The sequence below is a fragment of the Scyliorhinus canicula genome, chromosome 6 (assembly GCF_902713615.1).
Source record: "Scyliorhinus canicula chromosome 6, sScyCan1.1, whole genome shotgun sequence".
Classification (NCBI taxonomy): Eukaryota; Metazoa; Chordata; class Chondrichthyes; order Carcharhiniformes; family Scyliorhinidae; genus Scyliorhinus; species Scyliorhinus canicula.
In genome coordinates this window covers 3956830-3976068 of record NC_052151.1, presented here as the reverse complement: position 1 = coordinate 3976068, position 19239 = coordinate 3956830, and the positions used below count along the sequence as shown (strand labels likewise).

General features: G+C 53.7%; 1 protein-coding gene across 1 annotated transcript in view; it reads left to right on the top strand.

The window, feature by feature from the left end:
• LOC119966916 (dynein heavy chain 14, axonemal-like) overlaps positions 1–19239 on the top strand; it is a 1122002-nt gene that overhangs the window by 729627 nt on the left and 373136 nt on the right. Inside the window, exons 45-46 of the mRNA XM_038798874.1 lie at positions 4419–4551; positions 19030–19109. Coding sequence (XP_038654802.1) covers positions 4419–4551; positions 19030–19109 — 213 coding nt within the window. The remainder of the gene's footprint in view (positions 1–4418; positions 4552–19029; positions 19110–19239) is intronic.

Genomic DNA, 19239 nt, shown 5'->3' with positions numbered 1-19239 from the left:
TCCCCATGTGTGCGTGGGTTTCCTCCGGGTGCTCCGGTTTCATCCCACAGTCCAAAGATGTGCAGGTTAGGTGGATTGGCCATCTACACCTCCCGCTGCCGGGGGAAAGCGGGCAGCATAATCAAGGATCCCTCCCACCCGGCTTACTCACTTTTCCAACTTCTTCCATCGGGCAGGAGATACAGAAGTCTGAGAACACGCACGAACAGACTCAGAAACAGCTTCTTCCCCACTGTTACCAGACTCCTAAATGACCCTCTTATTGACTGACCTCATTAACACTACACTACAATGCTTATGTAGTTACATTGTATATCTTGTGTTGCCCTATTATGTATTCTGTTGTATTTTCTTGAATTTTGTTTAATTCCCTTTTCTTCCATGTACTGAATGATCTGTTGAGCTGCTTGCAGAAAAATACTTTTCACTGTACCTCGGTACACGTGACAATAAACAAATCCAATCCAATCCAATCGCATCATAATTGCCTTTCCCCCCAGATATGACTCTTGCCCTGCGGTATATACCTATCCCTTTCCATCACTAAAGTAAACGTAATCGAATTGTGGTCACTATCACCAAAGTGCTCACCTACCTCGAAAGGAAGTCAGGGAGGAGATAGCAGATGCTCGGAGGATGATTTTCCAATCCTCACTAGGGGGGAGGTACCGGAGCACTGGAGAAATGCAAATATGGTCCCATTGTTTAAAAAGGGATTGAAGGAAATGCCGAACAATTATAGGCCAGTTAGTCTTATGTCAGTGGTGGGAAAATTGCTCGAATCAATCCTGAGAGATGGGATTAACTGTCAAATAGAAATGATGTGGAGATGCCGGCGTTGGACTGGGGTGAGCACATGTGGAGCACATGAGCACCTGAAGAAGGAGCCGTGCTCCGAAAGCTCGTGTTTGAAACAAACCTGTTGGACTTTAACCTGGTGTTGTAAGACTTCTTACTGTCAAATAGAAAGGCATGGACCAGTCAGGGATAGTCAGCATGGATTTGTTAAAGGAAGGTCTTGCCTCATAAATTTGATTGAATTCTTTGAGGAAGTGACAAGAAGAGTTGATGAAGGCAGTGGAGCTTTGACAAAGAGTCATCGGACTCGAAACGTTTGAGCTCTTTTCTCTCCCGACAGATGCTGCCTGACTTGCTGAGATTTTCCAGCATTTTCTCTTTCGTTTCAGTGCAATGGATGTGGTGTACGTGGATTTTAGCATGTCCCACATGGCAGATTGGTCAAGAAAGTGAAAGCCCATGGGATACAGGGCAATGTGGCAAACTGGATAAACAGTAGTCTTAATAACAGGAAGCATAAGATAATAGTCGATGGCTGCCCTTGCAATTGGAAAGTTGTTTCAAGTGGTGTTCCACAGGGCTCGGTGTTCGGACCCTTACTGTCTGTGTTATATATTAATGATCTGGACTTGAACGTGGGGAGCACGATTGGGAAATTTGCAGACGGCACAAAGATTGGTCGAGTGGTGGACAGTGTAGAGGATAGCTACAATCTCCAGAATGATAGAGATGGATTGGTGGAGTGGGCAGATGGAATTTAACACCAAGTATGAGATTATGCATTTGGGGAAGACGAACAATTATAGGGAGTACATAATAAATTAGAATATACGAAGAGATTAAGTGAGAAATCTTGGCGTACAAAAACACAGGTCCCTAAAGACAGCAGTTCAAGTAGACAGGTTATTAAGAAAGCATATGGAATGCTCTCCTTCATTGATAGAGGTATAGAATATAAAATAAGGATATAATGTTAGAATTGTGTATGACAGTGGTGAGGCCACAATTGGAATATTGCGTGCAGTTCTGGTCACCACATTACAGGAAGGATGTTATTGCTCTGGGGAGAGTTCAGAGGAGGTTTCGAAGAATGTTCCAGGGCTAGAAAAGTGTAGCTATGAGGAGAGATTGGATCGTTTGGGGTTATTTTCCTTGGAACAAAGAAGGCTTAATTGAGGTGTACAAAATTATGAGGGGGAGAGATAGAGGAGATGGATAAAATTGTTTCCCTTGGTGGAGAATTCAATCTTTATCTTTATTAGTGTCAGAAGTAGGCTGACATTAACACTGCATTGAAGTTACTGTGAAAAGCCCCTAGTCACCACATTCCGGCGCCTGTTCGGGACACGGAGGGAGAATTCAGAATGTCCAAATTACTTAACAGCACGTCTTTTGGGGCTTGTGGGAGGAAACCGGAGCACCCGGAGGAAACACACGCAGACACAGACTCTGCACAGACAGTGACCCAAGCGGGAATTGAACCTGGAACCCTGACGCTGTGAAGCAACAGTGCTAACCACTGCGCGACCTTGCTGCCCTAGAACCAGGGGACATAGATTCAAGCGAAGAGGCATAAGATGTCGAGGGGACATGAGCAAGGAGCTTTTTATGCAGAGGGTAGTGGGTGTCTGGAATTCGCTGCCTCAGTTGGTGGTGGAAGCAGAGACCCTAAACTCTTTAAAAAACACCTGGACCTGACCTTAAGTGCTCTAACCTGCAGGGCTATTGGACAGGTGCAGGAAGGTGAGTAGGAAGGGCACCTGCGTGCTCGAGGGCTGGAATGGATAAGATGGGTTAATGGCCTCCTTCTATGCTGTAACTTTTCTATGATTCTATAATTCTATGAACTGCAGGGAAGATGCGCAGGAAGATCAGTCCAGTCCACAAGATCAGTTCAGACCCTAAGGTCTGAAGTTTGGTAACAGCAGGGAAGAAGCTGTTTTTGAATCTATGAGTGTGAGTTCTCAAACTTTTGTATCTTCTTCCCGGTGGAACAAGTTGGAAGAGAGAATAACCCAAGTGGGAGGGATCTTTGATTATGCTGCCCACTTTCCCCCGGCAGCGGGAGGTGTAGATAGAGTCAATGGATAGGAGGCAGGTTTGCATGGTGGACTGGGCTATGTCCATAACTCTTTAATTTCTTACATTCTTGGGCCGAGCAATTGCCACACCAGGCTGTGATGCAACTGGATAGGATGTTTTCTATGGTGCATCTATAGAAATTACTTATTGGTGCTGTTGTGCTTTCTTGGTTGTAGCCGGCACCATTGATACAGACAGGGGTGTATTCAACACTTTGCTTCCTGAAGTCAATGACCAGCTCCTTAGTTTTGCTGACATTGAGGGAGAGATTGTTGGCATTACACCACTCAACAAGGTTCTCTATCTGTCTCCTGTACTCTGACTCATCTTTGTTCGAGATCTGACCCACTACGGTCGTGACATCAGCAAATTTATAGATAGAGTTGGAGCCAAAGTTTGCCACGCAGCCGTGTATGTATAGGAAGTATTGTAGGGGGTTAAGCACGCAGCCTTGCGGGACCTCGGTATTGAAGACTCTTGTGGAGGAGGTGTTATTGTTTATTCTTACTGACTGTGGTCTGTGGGTCAGAAAGTCGAGGATCCAGTTGCAGAGTGAGGAGCCAAGTTCTAGGTTTAGGAGCTTTGACATTGTGGACTGGTTGTGGCGGCAAGAAAATTGCAGTGGATCAAGGCATTCTTGGAGTATGGAGGTGATGCACTTCATGACCAACCTTTCGAAGCACTTCAGGACCCAGTGTCCTCCTGTTTTACTGGAGTTCTGGGTTTTCTGGCACTCACATTGCTTTATGTAAAGTGCAAAGTCACCTTTGTCCCAGATGACCAGAGGCTGCTTTTAAGGGGGAGAACAAACTGGTGGTGGTTTAACCTGAGGATCACCACACCTCAGGAAAGGGGTAAGGTGGGGTCTTTATTAATAACCTGAACTGGTACAGGGATTGAAGCCACGCTGCTGGCCTCGCTCTGCAACATGAAACAGCTGTCCAAGCAACTGAGCGAAACTAACCCCCCCTTTTTTGCTTTAAACACTCCGAAAGAAAACCCCAATACCTTTCTAACCAGCAAGGCCTTGTGTGTCCTGCATAGGTGCAGCCTGCTCCCCCTGGAAAAAGGCTTGAATTTGACCATTAAGGTGGCCGCAGCAGCTTGAAGGACTATGTAACGTAATGATTTCCGCTCAGAGGGTTTCTCATGAATGACGGCGAAAGGCCATCAAAGCATGTTTCATCACCTAACTTTACCATCCAAATCTGTATCTTATATTTTTTCTCACATCTTCAGTTGTGGAAATAATCTTTCTTCACCCTTTTGCGGACACAGAACATCATCCCTCCATGACCCCAATAATCACCACATGACCGAATGATTTCAGCTCCAATCCAAAGGCCTGAATGTTAATTTAACACCTGGGCCTTACTCATCTACACCAATGTGACAGGTGCTGCACTCTGCCTCAAAATCAGCTTACACTTTCTGTCTGCCAGGTTGGAGGCTCCTGTGCCCATTTCACACCTGCAAATGGACGCTTGAATCCTATTGGAATTCTTGGCCTGAACTTTGATTTTGTTGACTTTCCATAGGTGAATCTGGTGTTGGGAAGTCTGCTCTGATCGAAGAAACGCTGTCAAAGCTTCAAAGGCCCAAAGGCACAACAATCCAACCAAACACCATCCTTGGGACCATCTTCTTTTACAACGAGACAAAACATGAAAGGTGAGCTGGCGTGGACCGACAATACTGAAAGTCTGTAACATACCGGTGTGGTGATCTGGTTGAACCACGGTTTCCCTTTCATCATGTGGCCCTTGAAAGCGTCAGCCATGTAGCTACGTCAGGTCAGTCTCTATGCTCCTGCTGCCTGGGCCCCAACTGGTCCAGCTTCAACTCTTGGCTCACTTGTTTGGCTCATAGTATTTAATCAACTTGACTTGCAGCTGAATTCCAAGAATCAGTCTTTCTTCCATATACCTTGGTACCATTACCCAATAAAAATCGATCAAGTGTTTGACATTGCGTGAAGAAAAGCTTCCCGAGTTCCCTTCTGAATAGCGTTTCATTTTAAGATCGTACCCGCTAGTTTTGGATTCCTCCATTACAGGAATTATGGGGAAGACATGTTTGGATCAGTCATAATGTAATTCAATGCTGGCTTAATTAATTGCCATGCGTTCCTATAAGCGAATACATTCAAATGTAAATGTCGCCAAAGTCCCATGGGCTGTTCTGCCATTTGAGAGAGAGAGCTGACTGGTGGTGATTTGACCTGAGGGTCAACATGCTTCAGACAATGGGCAAGATGAGAAGGCATAGCTTTCAGAACTAACCTCAGCTAGTGCGGGAATTGAAGGGACTCTGGTGACATCAGCCCAAATCACAAACCAGCCATTCACCCAACTGAGCTAAACTGCTGCACTGTCAGAGGGTCAGTACTGAGGGAGAGCAGCACTGTCAGAGGGTCAGTACTGAGGGAGTGCTGCACTGTCAGAGGGTCAGTACTGAGGGAGAGCCGCACTGTCAGAGGGTCAGTACTGAGGGAGTGCCGCACTGTCAGAGGGTCAGTACTGAGGGAGAGCCGCACTGTCAGAGGGTCAGTACTGAGGGAGAGCCGCACTGTCAGAGGGTCAGTACTGAGGGAGCGGAGCACTGTCAGTGGGTCAGTACTGAGGGAGTGCTGCACTGTCAGATGGTCAGTACTGAGGGAGTGCTGCACTGTCAGAGGGTCAGTACTGAGGGAGTGCTGCACTGTCAGAGGGTCAGTATTGAGGGAGTGCCGCACTGCCAGAGAGTCAGTACTGAGGGAGTGCTGCACTGTCAGAGGGTCATTACTGAGTGAGCATCGCACTGTTAGAGGGTCAGTACTGAGGGAATGCCGCACTGTCAGAGGGTCAGTACTGAGGGAGTGCTGCACTGTCAGAAGGTCAGTACTGAGGGAGTGCCGCATTGTCAAAGGATCAGGACTGAGGGAGTGCTGCACGGTTAGAGGGTCAGTACTGAGTGAGCGCAGCACTGTCAGAGGGTCAGTACTGAGGGAATGCCGCACTGTCAGAGGGTCAGTACTGAGGGAGTGCTGCACTGTCAGACGGTCAGTACTGAGGGAGTGCTGTACTGTCAGAGGGTCAGTACTGAGGCAGTGCCGCACTGTCAGAGAGTCAGTAGTGACGGAGTGCTGCACTGTCAGGGGGTCAATCCTGAGGGAGTGCCGCACTGTCAGAGGGTCAGTACTGAGGGAGAGCTGCACTGTCAGAGGGTCAGTACTGAGTGAGTGCCGCACTGTCAGAGGGTCAGTACTGAGGGAGTGCTGCACTGTCAGAAGGTCAGTACTGAGGGAGTGCTGCACGGTTAGAGGGTCAGTACTGAGGGAGCGCAGCACTGTCAGAGGGACAGTACTGAGGGAGTGCTGCACTGTCAGAGGGTCAGTACTAAGGGAGTGCTGCTCTGTCAGAGGGTCAGTACTGAGGGAGCGCCTAACTGTCAGAGGGTCAGTACTGAGGGAGTGCGGCACTGTCAGAGGGTCAGTACTGAGGGACTGCTGCACTGTCAGAGGGTCAGTACTGAGGGAGTGCTGCACGGTTAGAGGGTCAGTACTGAGGGAGCGCAGCACCGTCAGAAGGTCAGTACTGAGGGAGTGCTGCACTGTCAGAGGGTCAGTACTGAGGGAATGCCGCACTGTCAGAGGGTCAGTACTGAGGGAGTGCTGCACTGTCAGAAAGTCAGTACTGAGGGAGCGCAGCACTGTCAGAGGGACAGTACTGAGGGAGTGCTGCACTGTCAGAGGGTCAGTACTAAGGGAGTGCTGCTCTGTCAGAGGGTCAGTACTGAGGGAGCGCCTAACTGTCAGATGGTCAGTACTGAGGGAGTGCGGCACTGTCAGAGGCTTAGTACTGAGGGAGTGCTGCACGGTCAGACGGTCAGTACTGAGGGAGTGCTGCACGGTTAGAGGGTCAGTACTGAGGGAGTGCCGCACTGTCAGAGGGTCAGTACTGAGGGAGCGCAGCACCGTCAGAAGGTCAGTACTGAGGGACTGCTGCACTGTCAGAGGGTCAGTACTGAGGGAATGCCGCACTGTCAGAGGGTCAGTACTGAGGGAGTGCTGCACTGTTAGAGGGTCAGTACTAAGGGAGTGCTGCACTGTCAGAGGGTCATTACTGAGGGAGTCCCGCACTGTCAGAGGGTCAGTACTGAGGGAGTGCTGCACTGTTAGAGGGTCAGTACTGAGGGAGTGCCACACTGTCAGAGGGTCAGTACTGGGGGAGTTCCGCACTGTCAGAGGGTCAGTACTGAGGGAGTGCCGCACTGTCAGAGGGTCAGTACTGGGGGAGTGCCGCACTGTCAGAGTCAGTACTGAGGGAGTGCTGCATTTTCAGAGGGTCAGTCCTGATGGAGTGCAGCACCGTCAGAGGGTCAGTACTGAGGGAGTGCCGCACTGTCAGAGGGTCATTACTGAGGGAGTGCCGCACTGTCAGAGGGTCAGTACTGAGGGAGTGCTGCACTGTCAGAGGGCCAGTACTGAGGGAGTGCTGCACTGCCAGAGGGTCAGTACTGAGGAAGTGCTGCACTGTCAGAGGGTCAGTACTGAGGGAGTGCTACACTTTCAGAGGGTCAGTGGTGAGGGAGTGCTGCACTGTCAGAGGGTCAGTACTGAGGGAGTGCTACACTTTCAGAGGGTCAGTGGTGAGGGAGTGCTGCACTGTCAGAGGGTCAGTACTGAGGGAGTGCAGCACTGTCAGAGGGTCAGTACTGAGGTAGTGCCGCACTGTCAAGGGGTCAGTACTGAGGGAGTGCCGCACTGTCAAGGGGTCAGTACTGAGGGAGTGCTGCACTGTCAGAGGGTCAGTACTGAGGGAGTGCTGCACTGTCAGAGGGTCATTACTGTGGGAATGCTGCACTGTCAGAGGGTCAGTACTGAGGGAGTGCTGCACTGTCAGAGTGTCAGTACTGAGGGAGTGCTGCACTGTTAGAGGGTCAGTACTGAGGGAGTGCCACACTGTCAGAGGGTCAGTACTGAGGGAGCGTTGCACGGTTAGAGGGTCAGTACTGAAGGAGTGCTGCACTGTTAGTGGGTCAGTACTGAGGGAGTGCTGCACTGTCAGAGGGTCAGTACTGAGGGAGTGCCGCACTGTCAGAGGGTCATTACTGAGGGAGTGCCGCACTGTCAGAGGGTCAGTACTGAGGGAGTGCCACACTGTCAGAGGGTCAGTACTGGGGGAGTTCCGCACTGTCAGAGGGTCAGTACTGAGGGAGTGCCGCACTGTCAGAGGGTCAGTACTGGGGGAGTGCTGCACTGTCAGAGTCAGTACTGAGGGAGTGCTGCATTGTCAGAGGGTCAGTCCTGATGGAGTGCAGCACCGTCAGAGGGTCAGTACTGAGGGAGTGCCGCACTGTCAGAGGGTCATTACTGAGGGAGTGCCGCACTGTCAGAGGGTCAGTACTGAGGGAGTGCTGCACTGTCAGAGGGCCAGTACTGAGGGAGTGCTGCACTGCCAGAGGGTCAGTACTGAGGAAGTGCTGCACTGTCAGATGGTCATTACTGTGGGAATGCTGCACTGTCAGAGGGTTAGTACTGAGGGAGTGCTACACTTTCAGAGGGTCAGTGGTGAGGGAGTGCTGCACTGTCAGAGGGTCAGTACTGAGGGAGTGCAGCACTGTCAGAGGGTCAGTACTGAGGTAGTGCCGCACTGTCAAGGGGTCAGTACTGAGGGAGTGCCGCACTGTCAAGGGGTCAGTACTGAGGGAGTGCTGCACTGTCAGAGGGTCAGTACTGAGGGAGTGCTGCACTGTCAGAGGGTCATTACTATGAGAATGCTGCACTGTCAGAGGGTCAGTACTGAGGGAGTGCTGCACTGTCAGAGTGTCAGTACTGAGGGAGTGCTGCACTGTTAGGGGGTCAGTACTGAGGTAGTGCCACACTGTCAGAGGGTCAGTACTGAGGGAGCGTTGCACGGTTAGAGGGTCAGTACTGAAGGAGTGCTGCACTGTTAGTGGGTCAGTACTGAGGGAGTGCTGCACTGTCAGAGGGTCAATACTGAGGGAGTACTGCACTGTCAGGGGGTCAGTACTGAGGGACTGCCGCACTGTCAGAGGGTCAGTACTGAGGGAGTGCCGCACTGTCAGAGGGTCAGTACTGAGGGAGAGCTGCACTGTCAGAGGGTCAGTACTGAGGGAGTGCTGCACTGTCAGAGGGTCAGTACTGAAGGAGTGCTGCGCTGTCAGAGGGTCAGTACAGAGGGAGTGCCGCACTGTCAGAATGTCAGTACTGAGGGAGTTCTGCACTGTCAGAGGGTCAGTACTGAGGGAGAGCAGCACTGTCAGAGGGTCAGTAGTGACGGAGTGCTGCACTGTCAGGGGGTCAATCCTGAGGGAGTGCCGCACTGTCAGAGGGTCAGTACTGAGGGAGAGCTGCACTGTCAGAGGGTCAGTACTGAGCGAGTGCCGCACTGTCAGAGGGTCAGTACTGAGGGAGTGCTGCACTGTCAGAAGGTCAGTACTGAGGGAGTGCTGCACGGTTAGAGGGTCAGTACTGAGGGAGCGCAGCACTGTCAGAGGGACAGTACTGAGGGAGTGCTGCACTGTCAGAGGGTCAGTACTAAGGGAGTGCCGCACTGTCAGAGGGTCAGTACTGAGGGAGTGCGGCACTGTCAGAGGGTCAGTACTGAGGGACTGCTGCACTGTCAGAGGGTCAGTACTGAGGGAATGCCGCACTGTCAGAGGGTCAGTACTGAGGGAGTGCCGCACTGTCAAGGGGTCAGTACTGAGGGAGTGCTGCACTGTCAGAGGGTCAGTACTGAGGGAGTGCTGCACTGTCAGAGGGTCATTACTGTGGGAATGCTGCACTGTCAGAGGGTCAGTACTGAGGGAGTGCTGCACTGTCAGAGTGTCAGTACTGAGGGAGTGCTGCACTGTTAGAGGGTCAGTACTGAGGGAGTGCCACACTGTCAGAGGGTCAGTACTGAGGGAGCGTTGCACGGTTAGAGGGTCAGTACTGAAGGAGTGCTGCACTGTTAGTGGGTCAGTACTGAGGGAGTGCTGCACTGTCAGAGGGTCAGTACTGAGGGAGTGCCGCACTGTCAGAGGGTCATTACTGAGGGAGTGCCGCACTGTCAGAGGGTCAGTACTGAGGGAGTGCCACACTGTCAGAGGGTCAGTACTGGGGGAGTTCCGCACTGTCAGAGGGTCAGTACTGAGGGAGTGCCGCACTGTCAGAGGGTCAGTACTGGGGGAGTGCTGCACTGTCAGAGTCAGTACTGAGGGAGTGCTGCATTGTCAGAGGGTCAGTCCTGATGGAGTGCTGCACTGCCAGAGGGTCAGTACTGAGGAAGTGCTGCACTGTCAGATGGTCATTACTGAGGGAGTGCCGCACTGTCAGAGGGTCAGTACTGAGGGAGTGCTGCACTGTCAGAGGGCCAGTACTGAGGGAGTGCTGCACTGCCAGAGGGTCAGTACTGAGGAAGTGCTGCACTGTCAGATGGTCATTACTGTGGGAATGCTGCACTGTCAGAGGGTTAGTACTGAGGGAGTGCTACACTTTCAGAGGGTCAGTGGTGAGGGAGTGCTGCACTGTCAGAGGGTCAGTACTGAGGGAGTGCAGCACTGTCAGAGGGTCAGTACTGAGGTAGTGCCGCACTGTCAGAGGGTCAGTACTGAGGGAGTGCCGCACTGTCAAGGGGTCAGTACTGAGGGAGTGCTGCACTGTCAGAGGGTCAGTACTGAGGGAGTGCTGCACTGTCAGAGGGTCATTACTATGAGAATGCTGCACTGTCAGAGGGTCAGTACTGAGGGAGTGCTGCACTGTCAGAGTGTCAGTACTGAGGGAGTGCTGCACTGTTAGGGGGTCAGTACTGAGGGAGTGCCACACTGTCAGAGCGTCAGTACTGAGGGAGCGTTGCACGGTTAGAGGGTCAGTACTGAAGGAGTGCTGCACTGTTAGTGGGTCAGTACTGAGGGAGTGCTGCACTGTCAGAGGGTCAATACTGAGGGAGTACTGCACTGTCAGGGGGTCAGTACTGAGGGACTGCCGCACTGTCAGAGGGTCAGTACTGAGGGAGTGCCGCACTGTCAGAGGGTCAGTACTGAGGGAGAGCTGCACTGTCAGAGGGTCAGTACTGAGGGAGTGCTGCACTGTCAGAGGGTCAGTACAGAAGGAGTGCTGCGCTGTCAGAGGGTCAGTACAGAGGGAGTGCCGCACTGTCAGAATGTCAGTACTGAGGGAGTTCTGCACTGTCAGAGGGTCAGTACTGAGGGAGAGCAGCACTGTCAGAGGGTCAGTAGTGACGGAGTGCTGCACTGTCAGGGGTTCAATACTGAGGGAGTGCCGCACTGTCAGAGGGTCAGTACTGAGGGAGAGCTGCACTGTCAGAGGGTCAGTACTGAGCGAGTGCCGCACTGTCAGAGGGTCAGTACTGAGGGAGTGCTGCACTGTCAGAAGGTCAGTACTGAGGGAGTGCTGCACGGTTAGAGGGTCAGTACTGAGGGAGCGCAGCACTGTCAGAGGGACAGTACTGAGGGAGTGCTGCACTGTCAGAGGGTCAGTACTAAGGGAGTGCCGCACTGTCAGAGGGTCAGTACTGAGGGAGTGCGGCACTGTCAGAGGGTCAGTACTGAGGGACTGCTGCACTGTCAGAGGGTCAGTACTGAGGGAATGCCGCACTGTCAGAGGGTCAGTACTGAGGGAGTGCCGCACTGTCAGAGGGTCAGTACTGAGGGACTGCTGCACTGTCAGAGGGTCAGTACTGAGGGAATGCCGCACTGTCAGAGGGTCAGTACTGAGGGAGTGCTGCACTGTCAGAAGGTCAGTACTGAGGGAGTGCTGCACTGTCAGAGGGTCAGTACTGAGGGAGTGCTGCACTGTCAGAGGGTCAGTACTAAGGGAGTGCGGCACTGTCAGAGGGTCAGTACTGAGGGAGTGCCGCACTGTCAGAGGGTCAGTACTGAGGGAGTGCTGCACTGTCAGAGGGTCAGTACTGAGGGAGTGCTGCACTGTCAGAGGGTCAGTACTAAGGGAGTGCGGCACTGTCAGAGGCTCAGTACTGAGGGAGTGCTGCACTGTCAGAGGGTCAGTACTGAGGGAGCGCAGCACCGTCAGAAGGTCAGTACTGAGGGACTGCTGCACTGTCAGAGGGTCAGTACTGAGGGAATGCCGCACTGTCAGAGGGTCAGTACTGAGGGAGTGCTGCACTGTTAGAGGGTCAGTACTAAGGGAGTGCTGCACTGTCAGAGGGTCATTACTGAGGGAGTCCCGCACTGTCAGAGGGTCAGTACTGAGGGAGTGCTGCACTGTTAGAGGGTCAGTACTGAGGGAGTGCCACACTGTCAGAGGGTCAGTACTGGGGGAGTTCCGCACTGTCAGAGGGTCAGTACTGAGGGAGTGCTGCACTGTCAGAGGGTCAGTACTGAGGGAGTGCCGCACTGTCAGAGGGTCATTACTGAGGGAGTGCCGCACTGTCAGAGGGTCAGTACTGAGGGAGTGCCACACTGTCAGAGGGTCAGTACTGGGGAGTTCCGCACTGTCAGAGGGTCAGTACTGAGGGAGTGCCGCACTGTCAGAGGGTCAGTACTGGGGGAGTGCTGCACTGTCAGAGTCAGTACTGAGGGAGTGCTGCATTGTCAGAGGGTCAGTCCTGATGGAGTGCAGCACCGTCAGAGGGTCAGTACTGAGGGAGTGCCGCACTGTCAGAGGGTCAGTCCTGATGGAGTGCAGCACCGTCAGAGGGTCAGTACTGAGGGAGTGCCTGCACTGTCAGAGGGTCAGTACTGAGGGAGTGCTGCACTGTCAGAGGGTCAGTACTGAGGGAGTGCTGCACTGTCAGATGGTCATTACTGAGGGAATGCTGCACTGTCAGAGGGTCAGTACTGAGGGAGTGCTACACTTTCAGAGGGTCAGTAGCTGAGGGAGTGCTGCACTGTCAGAGGGTCAGTACTGAGGGAGTGCAGCACTGTCAGAGGGTCAGTACTGAGGTAGTGCCGCACTGTCAGAGGGTCAGTACTGAGGGAGTGCCGCACTGTCAGAGGGTCAGTACTGAGGGAGTGCTGCACTGTCAGAGGGTCAGTACTGAGGGAGTGCTGCACTGTCAGAGGGTCAGTACTGAGGGAGATGCTGCACTGTCAGAGGGTCAGTACTGAGGGAGTGCCTGCACTGTCAGAGGGTCAGTACTGAGGGAGTGCTGCACTGTCAGAGGGTCAGTACTGAGGGAGTGCCGCACTGTCAGAGGGTCAGTACTGAGGGAGCGCTGCACGGTTAGAGGGTCAGTACTGAAGGAGTGCTGCACTGTTAGAGGGTCAGTACTGAGGGAGTGCTGCACTGTCAGAGGGTCAATACTGAGGGAGTACTGCACTGTCAGGGGGTCAGTACTGAGGGACTGCCGCACTGTCAGAGGGTCAGTACTGAGGGAGTGCCGCACTGTCAGAGGGTCAGTACTGAGGGAGAGCTGCACTGTCAGAGGGTCAGTACTGAGGGAGTGCTGCACTGTCAGAGGGTCAGTACTGAAGGAGTGCTGCGCTGTCAGAGGGTCAGTACTGAGGGAGTGCCGCACTGTCAGAATGTCAGTACTGAGGGAGTTCTGCACTGTCAGAGGGTCAGTACTGAGGGAGAGCAGCACTGTCAGAGGGTCAGTAGTGACGGAGTGCTGCACTGTCAGGGGGTCAATCCTGAGGGAGTGCCGCACTGTCAGAGGGTCAGTACTGAGGGAGAGCTGCACTGTCAGAGGGTCAGTACTGAGCGAGTGCCGCACTGTCAGAGGGTCAGTACTGAGGGAGTGCTGCTCTGTCAGAAGGTCAGTACTGAGGGAGTGCTGCACGGTTAGAGGGTCAGTACTGAGGGAGCGCAGCACTGTCAGAGGGACAGTACTGAGGGAGTGCTGCACTGTCAGAGGGTCAGTACTAAGGGAGTGCCGCACTGTCAGAGGGTCAGTACTGAGGGAGTGCGGCACTGTCAGAGGGTCAGTACTGAGGGACTGCTGCACTGTCAGAGGGTCAGTACTGAGGGAATGCCGCACTGTCAGAGGGTCAGTACTGAGGGAGTGCCGCACTGTCAGAGGGTCAGTACTGAGGGAGTGCTGCACTGTCAGAGGGTCAGTACTGAGGGAGTGCTGCACTGTCAGAGGGTCATTACTGAGGGAATGCTGCACTGTCAGAGGGTCAGTACTGAGGGAGTGCTGCACTGTCAGAGGGTCAGTACTGAGGGAGTGCTGCACTGTCAGAGGGTCAGTACTGAGGGAGTGCCGCACTGTCAGAGGGTCAGTACTGAGGGAGCGTGCACGGTTAGAGGGTCAGTACTGAAGGAGTGCTGCACTGTTAGTGGGTCAGTACTGAGGGAGTGCTGCACTGTCAGAGGGTCAGTACTGAGGGAGTGCCGCACTGTCAGAGGGTCAGTACTGAGGGAGTGCCGCACTGTCAGAGGGTCAGTACTGAGGGAGTGCCACACTGTCAGAGGGTCAGTACTGGGGGAGTTCCGCACTGTCAGAGGGTCAGTACTGAGGGAGTGCCGCACTGTCAGAGGGTCAGTACTGGGGGAGTGCTGCACTGTCAGAGGTCAGTACTGAGGGAGTGCTGCACTTGTCAGAGGGTCAGTCCTGATGGAGTGCTGCACTGCCAGAGGGTCAGTACTGAGGAAGTGCTGCACTGTCAGATGGTCATTACTGAGGGAGTGCCGCACTGTCAGAGGGTCAGTACTGAGGGAGTGCTGCACTGTCAGAGGGTCAGTACTGAGGGAGTGCTGCACTGCCAGAGGGTCAGTACTGAGGAAGTGCTGCACTGTCAGATGGTCATTACTGTGGGAATGCTGCACTGTCAGAGGGTTAGTACTGAGGGAGTGCTACACTTTCAGAGGGTCAGTGGTGAGGGAGTGCTGCACTGTCAGAGGGTCAGTACTGAGGGAGTGCAGCACTGTCAGAGGGTCAGTACTGAGGTAGTGCCGCACTGTCAAGGGGTCAGTACTGAGGGAGTGCCGCACTGTCAAGGGGTCAGTACTGAGGGAGTGCTGCACTGTCAGAGGGTCAGTACTGAGGGAGTGCTGCACTGTCAGAGGGTCATTACTATGAGAATGCTGCACTGTCAGAGGGTCAGTACTGAGGGAGTGCTGCACTGTCAGAGTGTCAGTACTGAGGGAGTGCTGCACTGTTAGGGGGTCAGTACTGAGGGAGTGCCACACTGTCAGAGCGTCAGTACTGAGGGAGCGTTGCACGGTTAGAGGGTCAGTACTGAAGGAGTGCTGCACTGTTAGTGGGTCAGTACTGAGGGAGTGCTGCACTGTCAGAGGGTCAGTACTGAGGGAGTGCCGCACTGTCAGAGGGTCAGTACTGAGGGAGTGCCGCACTGTCAGAGGGTCAGTACTGAGGGAGTGCCGCACTGTCAGAGGGTCAGTACTGAGGGAGTGCTGCACTGTCAGAGGGTCAGTACTGAGGGAGTGCCGCACTGTCAGAGGGTCAGTACTGAGGGAGTGCCTGCACTGTCAGAGGGTCAGTACTGAGGGAGTGCTGCACTGTCAGAGGGTCAGTACTGAGGGAGTGCTGCACTGTCAGAGGGTCAGTACTGAGGGAGTGCTGCACTGTCAGAGGGTCAGTACTGAGGGAGTGCCGCACTGTCAGAGGGTCAGTACTGAGGGAGTGCTGCACTGTCAGAGGGTCAGTACTGAGGGAGTGCTGCACTGTCAGAGGGTCAGTACTGAGGGAGTGCCGCACTGTCAGAGGGTCAGTACTGAGGGAGTGCTGCACTGTCAGAGGGTCAGTACTGAGGGAGTGCTGCACTGTCAGAGGGTCAGTACTGAGGGAGCAGCAGGCACTGTCAGAGGGATCATACTGAGGGAGTGCCACCTTGCAGAGGGTCCGGTGACTGAGGGTGTCGCACACTGTCAGAAGGTCAGTACTGGGGAGTGCGCACTGCAGAGGGTCAGTACTAAATGAGTGCCACCTGTCAGAGGGTCAGTACTGAGGGAGTTCGGCACTTGTCCGAGCTTAGTACTGGGGAGTGCTTACTGTCAGAGGGTCAGTTATGAAGGATGGCTGCACGTTAGAGGTCAGTAATGAGGGAGTCCGCACTGCAGAGGGTCGTACGAAGGCGGGCGCAGCCCGTCAGAAGGTAAGTACTGAGGGACTGCTGCCTTGTCAGATGTATACTGAGGGATTCCCGCACTGTCAGGGTCAGTACTGAGTGAGTCGCACTGTTAGAGGGTCCAGTACTGATGGGTGCACACTGTCAGAGGGGTCAGTACTGAGGGAGTAGCTGCACGTTCAAGGAGGGTCAGTACTGACGGGAGTGCCGCACTGTCAGAGGGTCAGTACTGAGGGAGTGCTGCACTGTCAGAGGTCAGTACTGAGGGAGTGCTGCACTGTCAGAGGGTCAGTACTGAGGGAGTGCAGCACTGTCAGAGGGTCAGTACTGAGGGAGTGCTGCACTGTCAGAGGGTCAGTACTGAGGGAGTGCTGCACTGTCAGAGGGTCAGTACTGAGGGAGTGCTGCACTGTCAGAGGGTCAGTACTGAGGGAGTGCTGCACTGTCAGAGGGTCAGTACTGAGGGAGCGCAGCACCGTCAGAAGGTCAGTACTGAGGGAGTGCTGCACTGTCAGAGGGTCAGTACTGAGGGAGTGCTGCACTGTCAGAGGGTCAGTACTGAGGGAGTGCTGCACTGTCAGAGGGTCAGTACTGAGGGAGTGCAGCACTGTCAGAGGGTCAGTACTGAGGGAGTGCTGCACTGTCAGAGGGTCAGTACTGAGGGAGTGCCTGCACTGTCAGAGGGTCAGTACTGAGGGAGTGCTGCACTGTTAGAGGGTCAGTACTGAGGGAGTGCTGCACTGTCAGAGGGTCATTACTGAGGGAGTCCGCACTGTCAGAGGGTCAGTACTGAGGGAGTGCTGCACTGTTAGAGGGTCAGTACTGAGGGAGTGCCACACTGTCAGAGGGTCAGTACTGAGGGAGTTCCGCACTGTCAGAGGGTCAGTACTGAGGGAGTGCGCACTGTCAGAGGGTCAGTACTGAGGGGAGTGCCGCACTGTCAGAGGGTCAGTACTGAGGGAGTGCTGCACTGTCAGAGGGTCAGTACTGAGGGAGTGCAGCACCGTCAGAGGGTCAGTACTGAGGGAGTGCCGCACTGTCAGAGGGTCAGTACTGAGGGAGTGCCGCACTGTCAGAGGGTCATTACTGAGGGAGTGCCGCACTGTCAGAGGGTCAGTACTGAGGGAGTGCTGCACTGTCAGAGGGTCAGTACTGAGGGAGTGCCTGCACTGTCAGAGGGTCAGTACTGAGGAGTGCTGCACTGTCAGATGGTCATTACTGTGGGAATGCTGCACTGTCAGAGGGTCAGTACTGAGGGAGTGCTAGCACTGTCAGAGGGTCAGTCCTGAGGGAGTGCAGCACCGTCAGAGGGTCAGTACTGAGGGAGTGCCGCACTGTCAGAGGGACATTACTGAGGGAGTGCCGCACTGTCAGAGGGTCAGTACTGAGGGAGTGCTACACTGTCAGAGGGTCAGTGGTGAGGGAGTGCAGCACTGTCAGAGGGTCAGTACTGAGGTAGTGCCGCACTGTCAAGGGGTCAGTACTGAGGGAGTGCCGCACTGTCAAGGGGTCAGTACTGAGGGAGTGCTGCACTGTCAGAGGGTCAGTACTGAGGGAGTGCTGCACTGTTAGAGGGTCAGTACTGAGGGAGTGCCACACTGTCAGAGGGTCAGTACTGAGGGAGTGCTGCACTGTCAGAAGGTTAGTACTGAGGGAGTGCTGCACGGTTAGAGGGTCAATACTGAGGGAGTGCCGCACTGTCAGAGGGTCAGTACTGAGGGAGAGCTGCACTGTCAGAGGGTCAGTACTGAGGGAGAGCTGCACTGTCAGAGGGTCAGTACTGAGGGAGTGCCGCACTGTCAGAGGGTCAGTACTGAAGGAGTGCTGCGCTGTCAGAGGGTCAGTACTGAGGGAGTGCCGCACTGTCAGAATGTCAGTACTGAGGGAGTTCTGCACTGTCAGAGGGTCAGTACTGAGGGAGAGCAGCACTGTCAGAGGGTCAGTACTGAGGGAACGCCGCACTGTCAGAGTGTCAGTACTGAGGGAGTGCTGCACTGTCAGAGGTTCAGTACTGAGGGAGTTCCGCACTGTCAGAGGGGTCAGTACGGTGGGAGCGCTGCACTGTCAGAGGGTCAGTACTGAGAGAGTGCCGCACTGTCAGTGGGTCAGTACTGAGGGAGTGCTGCACTGTCAGAGGGTCAGTACTGAGGGAGTGCTGCACTGTCAGAGGGTCAGTACTGAGGGAGCGCCGCACTGTCAGAGGATCAGTACTGAGGGAGTGCTGCATTGTCAGAAGGTCAGTACTGAGGGAGTGCTGCACTGTCAGAGGGTCAGTACCGAGGGAGTGCCGCTCTGTCAGAGAGTCAGTACTGAGGGTGTGCCGCACTGTCAGAGGGTCAGTACTGAGGGAGTACTGCACTGTCAGAGGGTCAGTACAGAGGGAGTGCTGCACTGTCAGAGGGTCAGTACTGAGGGAGTGCCGCACTGTCAGAGGGTCAGTACTGAGGGAGCGCTGCACTGTAAGAGGGTCAGTACTGAGGGAGTGCTGCTCTGTCAGAGGGTCAGTACGGAGGGAGTGCCGCACTGTCAGAGGGTCATTACTGAGGGAGTGCCGCACTGTCAGAGAAGGACTAGGAAAATGCAGTACTCCTGACTGCCAACTTTCAGATCCCGATCCTCCCAGCTGCTTTCTGTGGTGTGTGTCACAGATCTTATGCCACTCTTTAAATAAGAAGAGAGGAGCTTTCTCTTGTGTCAGTATCATTAATTCCCAGCAGTCTGGTTTTACATTGTGCAAATGCTTAAATTAAATTCTCGCCCTCTTCATTTCGCATGCTGCTGTTTCTTGCTGCAGAAATTGGCTGTCCCATTGCCTACATTAATACAGTGGGTGGGATTTTCCGGTCCTCCGGCTGGCTTGATCTTCTGGTCTTGCCGAAGGTGACCCACCGCGCCGGGCTTCCTGGCGGCAGACCCGCCAAACGATTCAAAACGCCGTTAATATCAGCAGGACCGGGAGATTGTGCTGTCGGCCATTGCCAAATCATCTGTGCCACTTAGGGCCAGGAAAACCTACCCAGTGACTACACTTCAAAAGTACTTCATTATCATAAACTGCCTTCTGAAATCACCATTTAAATTGTCAGTTCTTCCTTCCATTGCTCTCATAGGGAACGAACAAATGTTGTTTTCTTTTTGTCCTTTATATAGTAGCATGATGGCAGGCATCAGTCGTCTGACAGAAGGTTTTAATAGGACAAAGGACACTGGGTCAATCTGCGTTGATGGAGGTATGGCATGTCACCATAGCGACCATGCGAGAATGATGATGGGTGTGAAAAGCAGAAAGCCTCTCCTACAGAAAGCTTCATCACCTGATTGCGGTGATTGTGGCTGCTGTCATTTTCACAATGTTCTCCA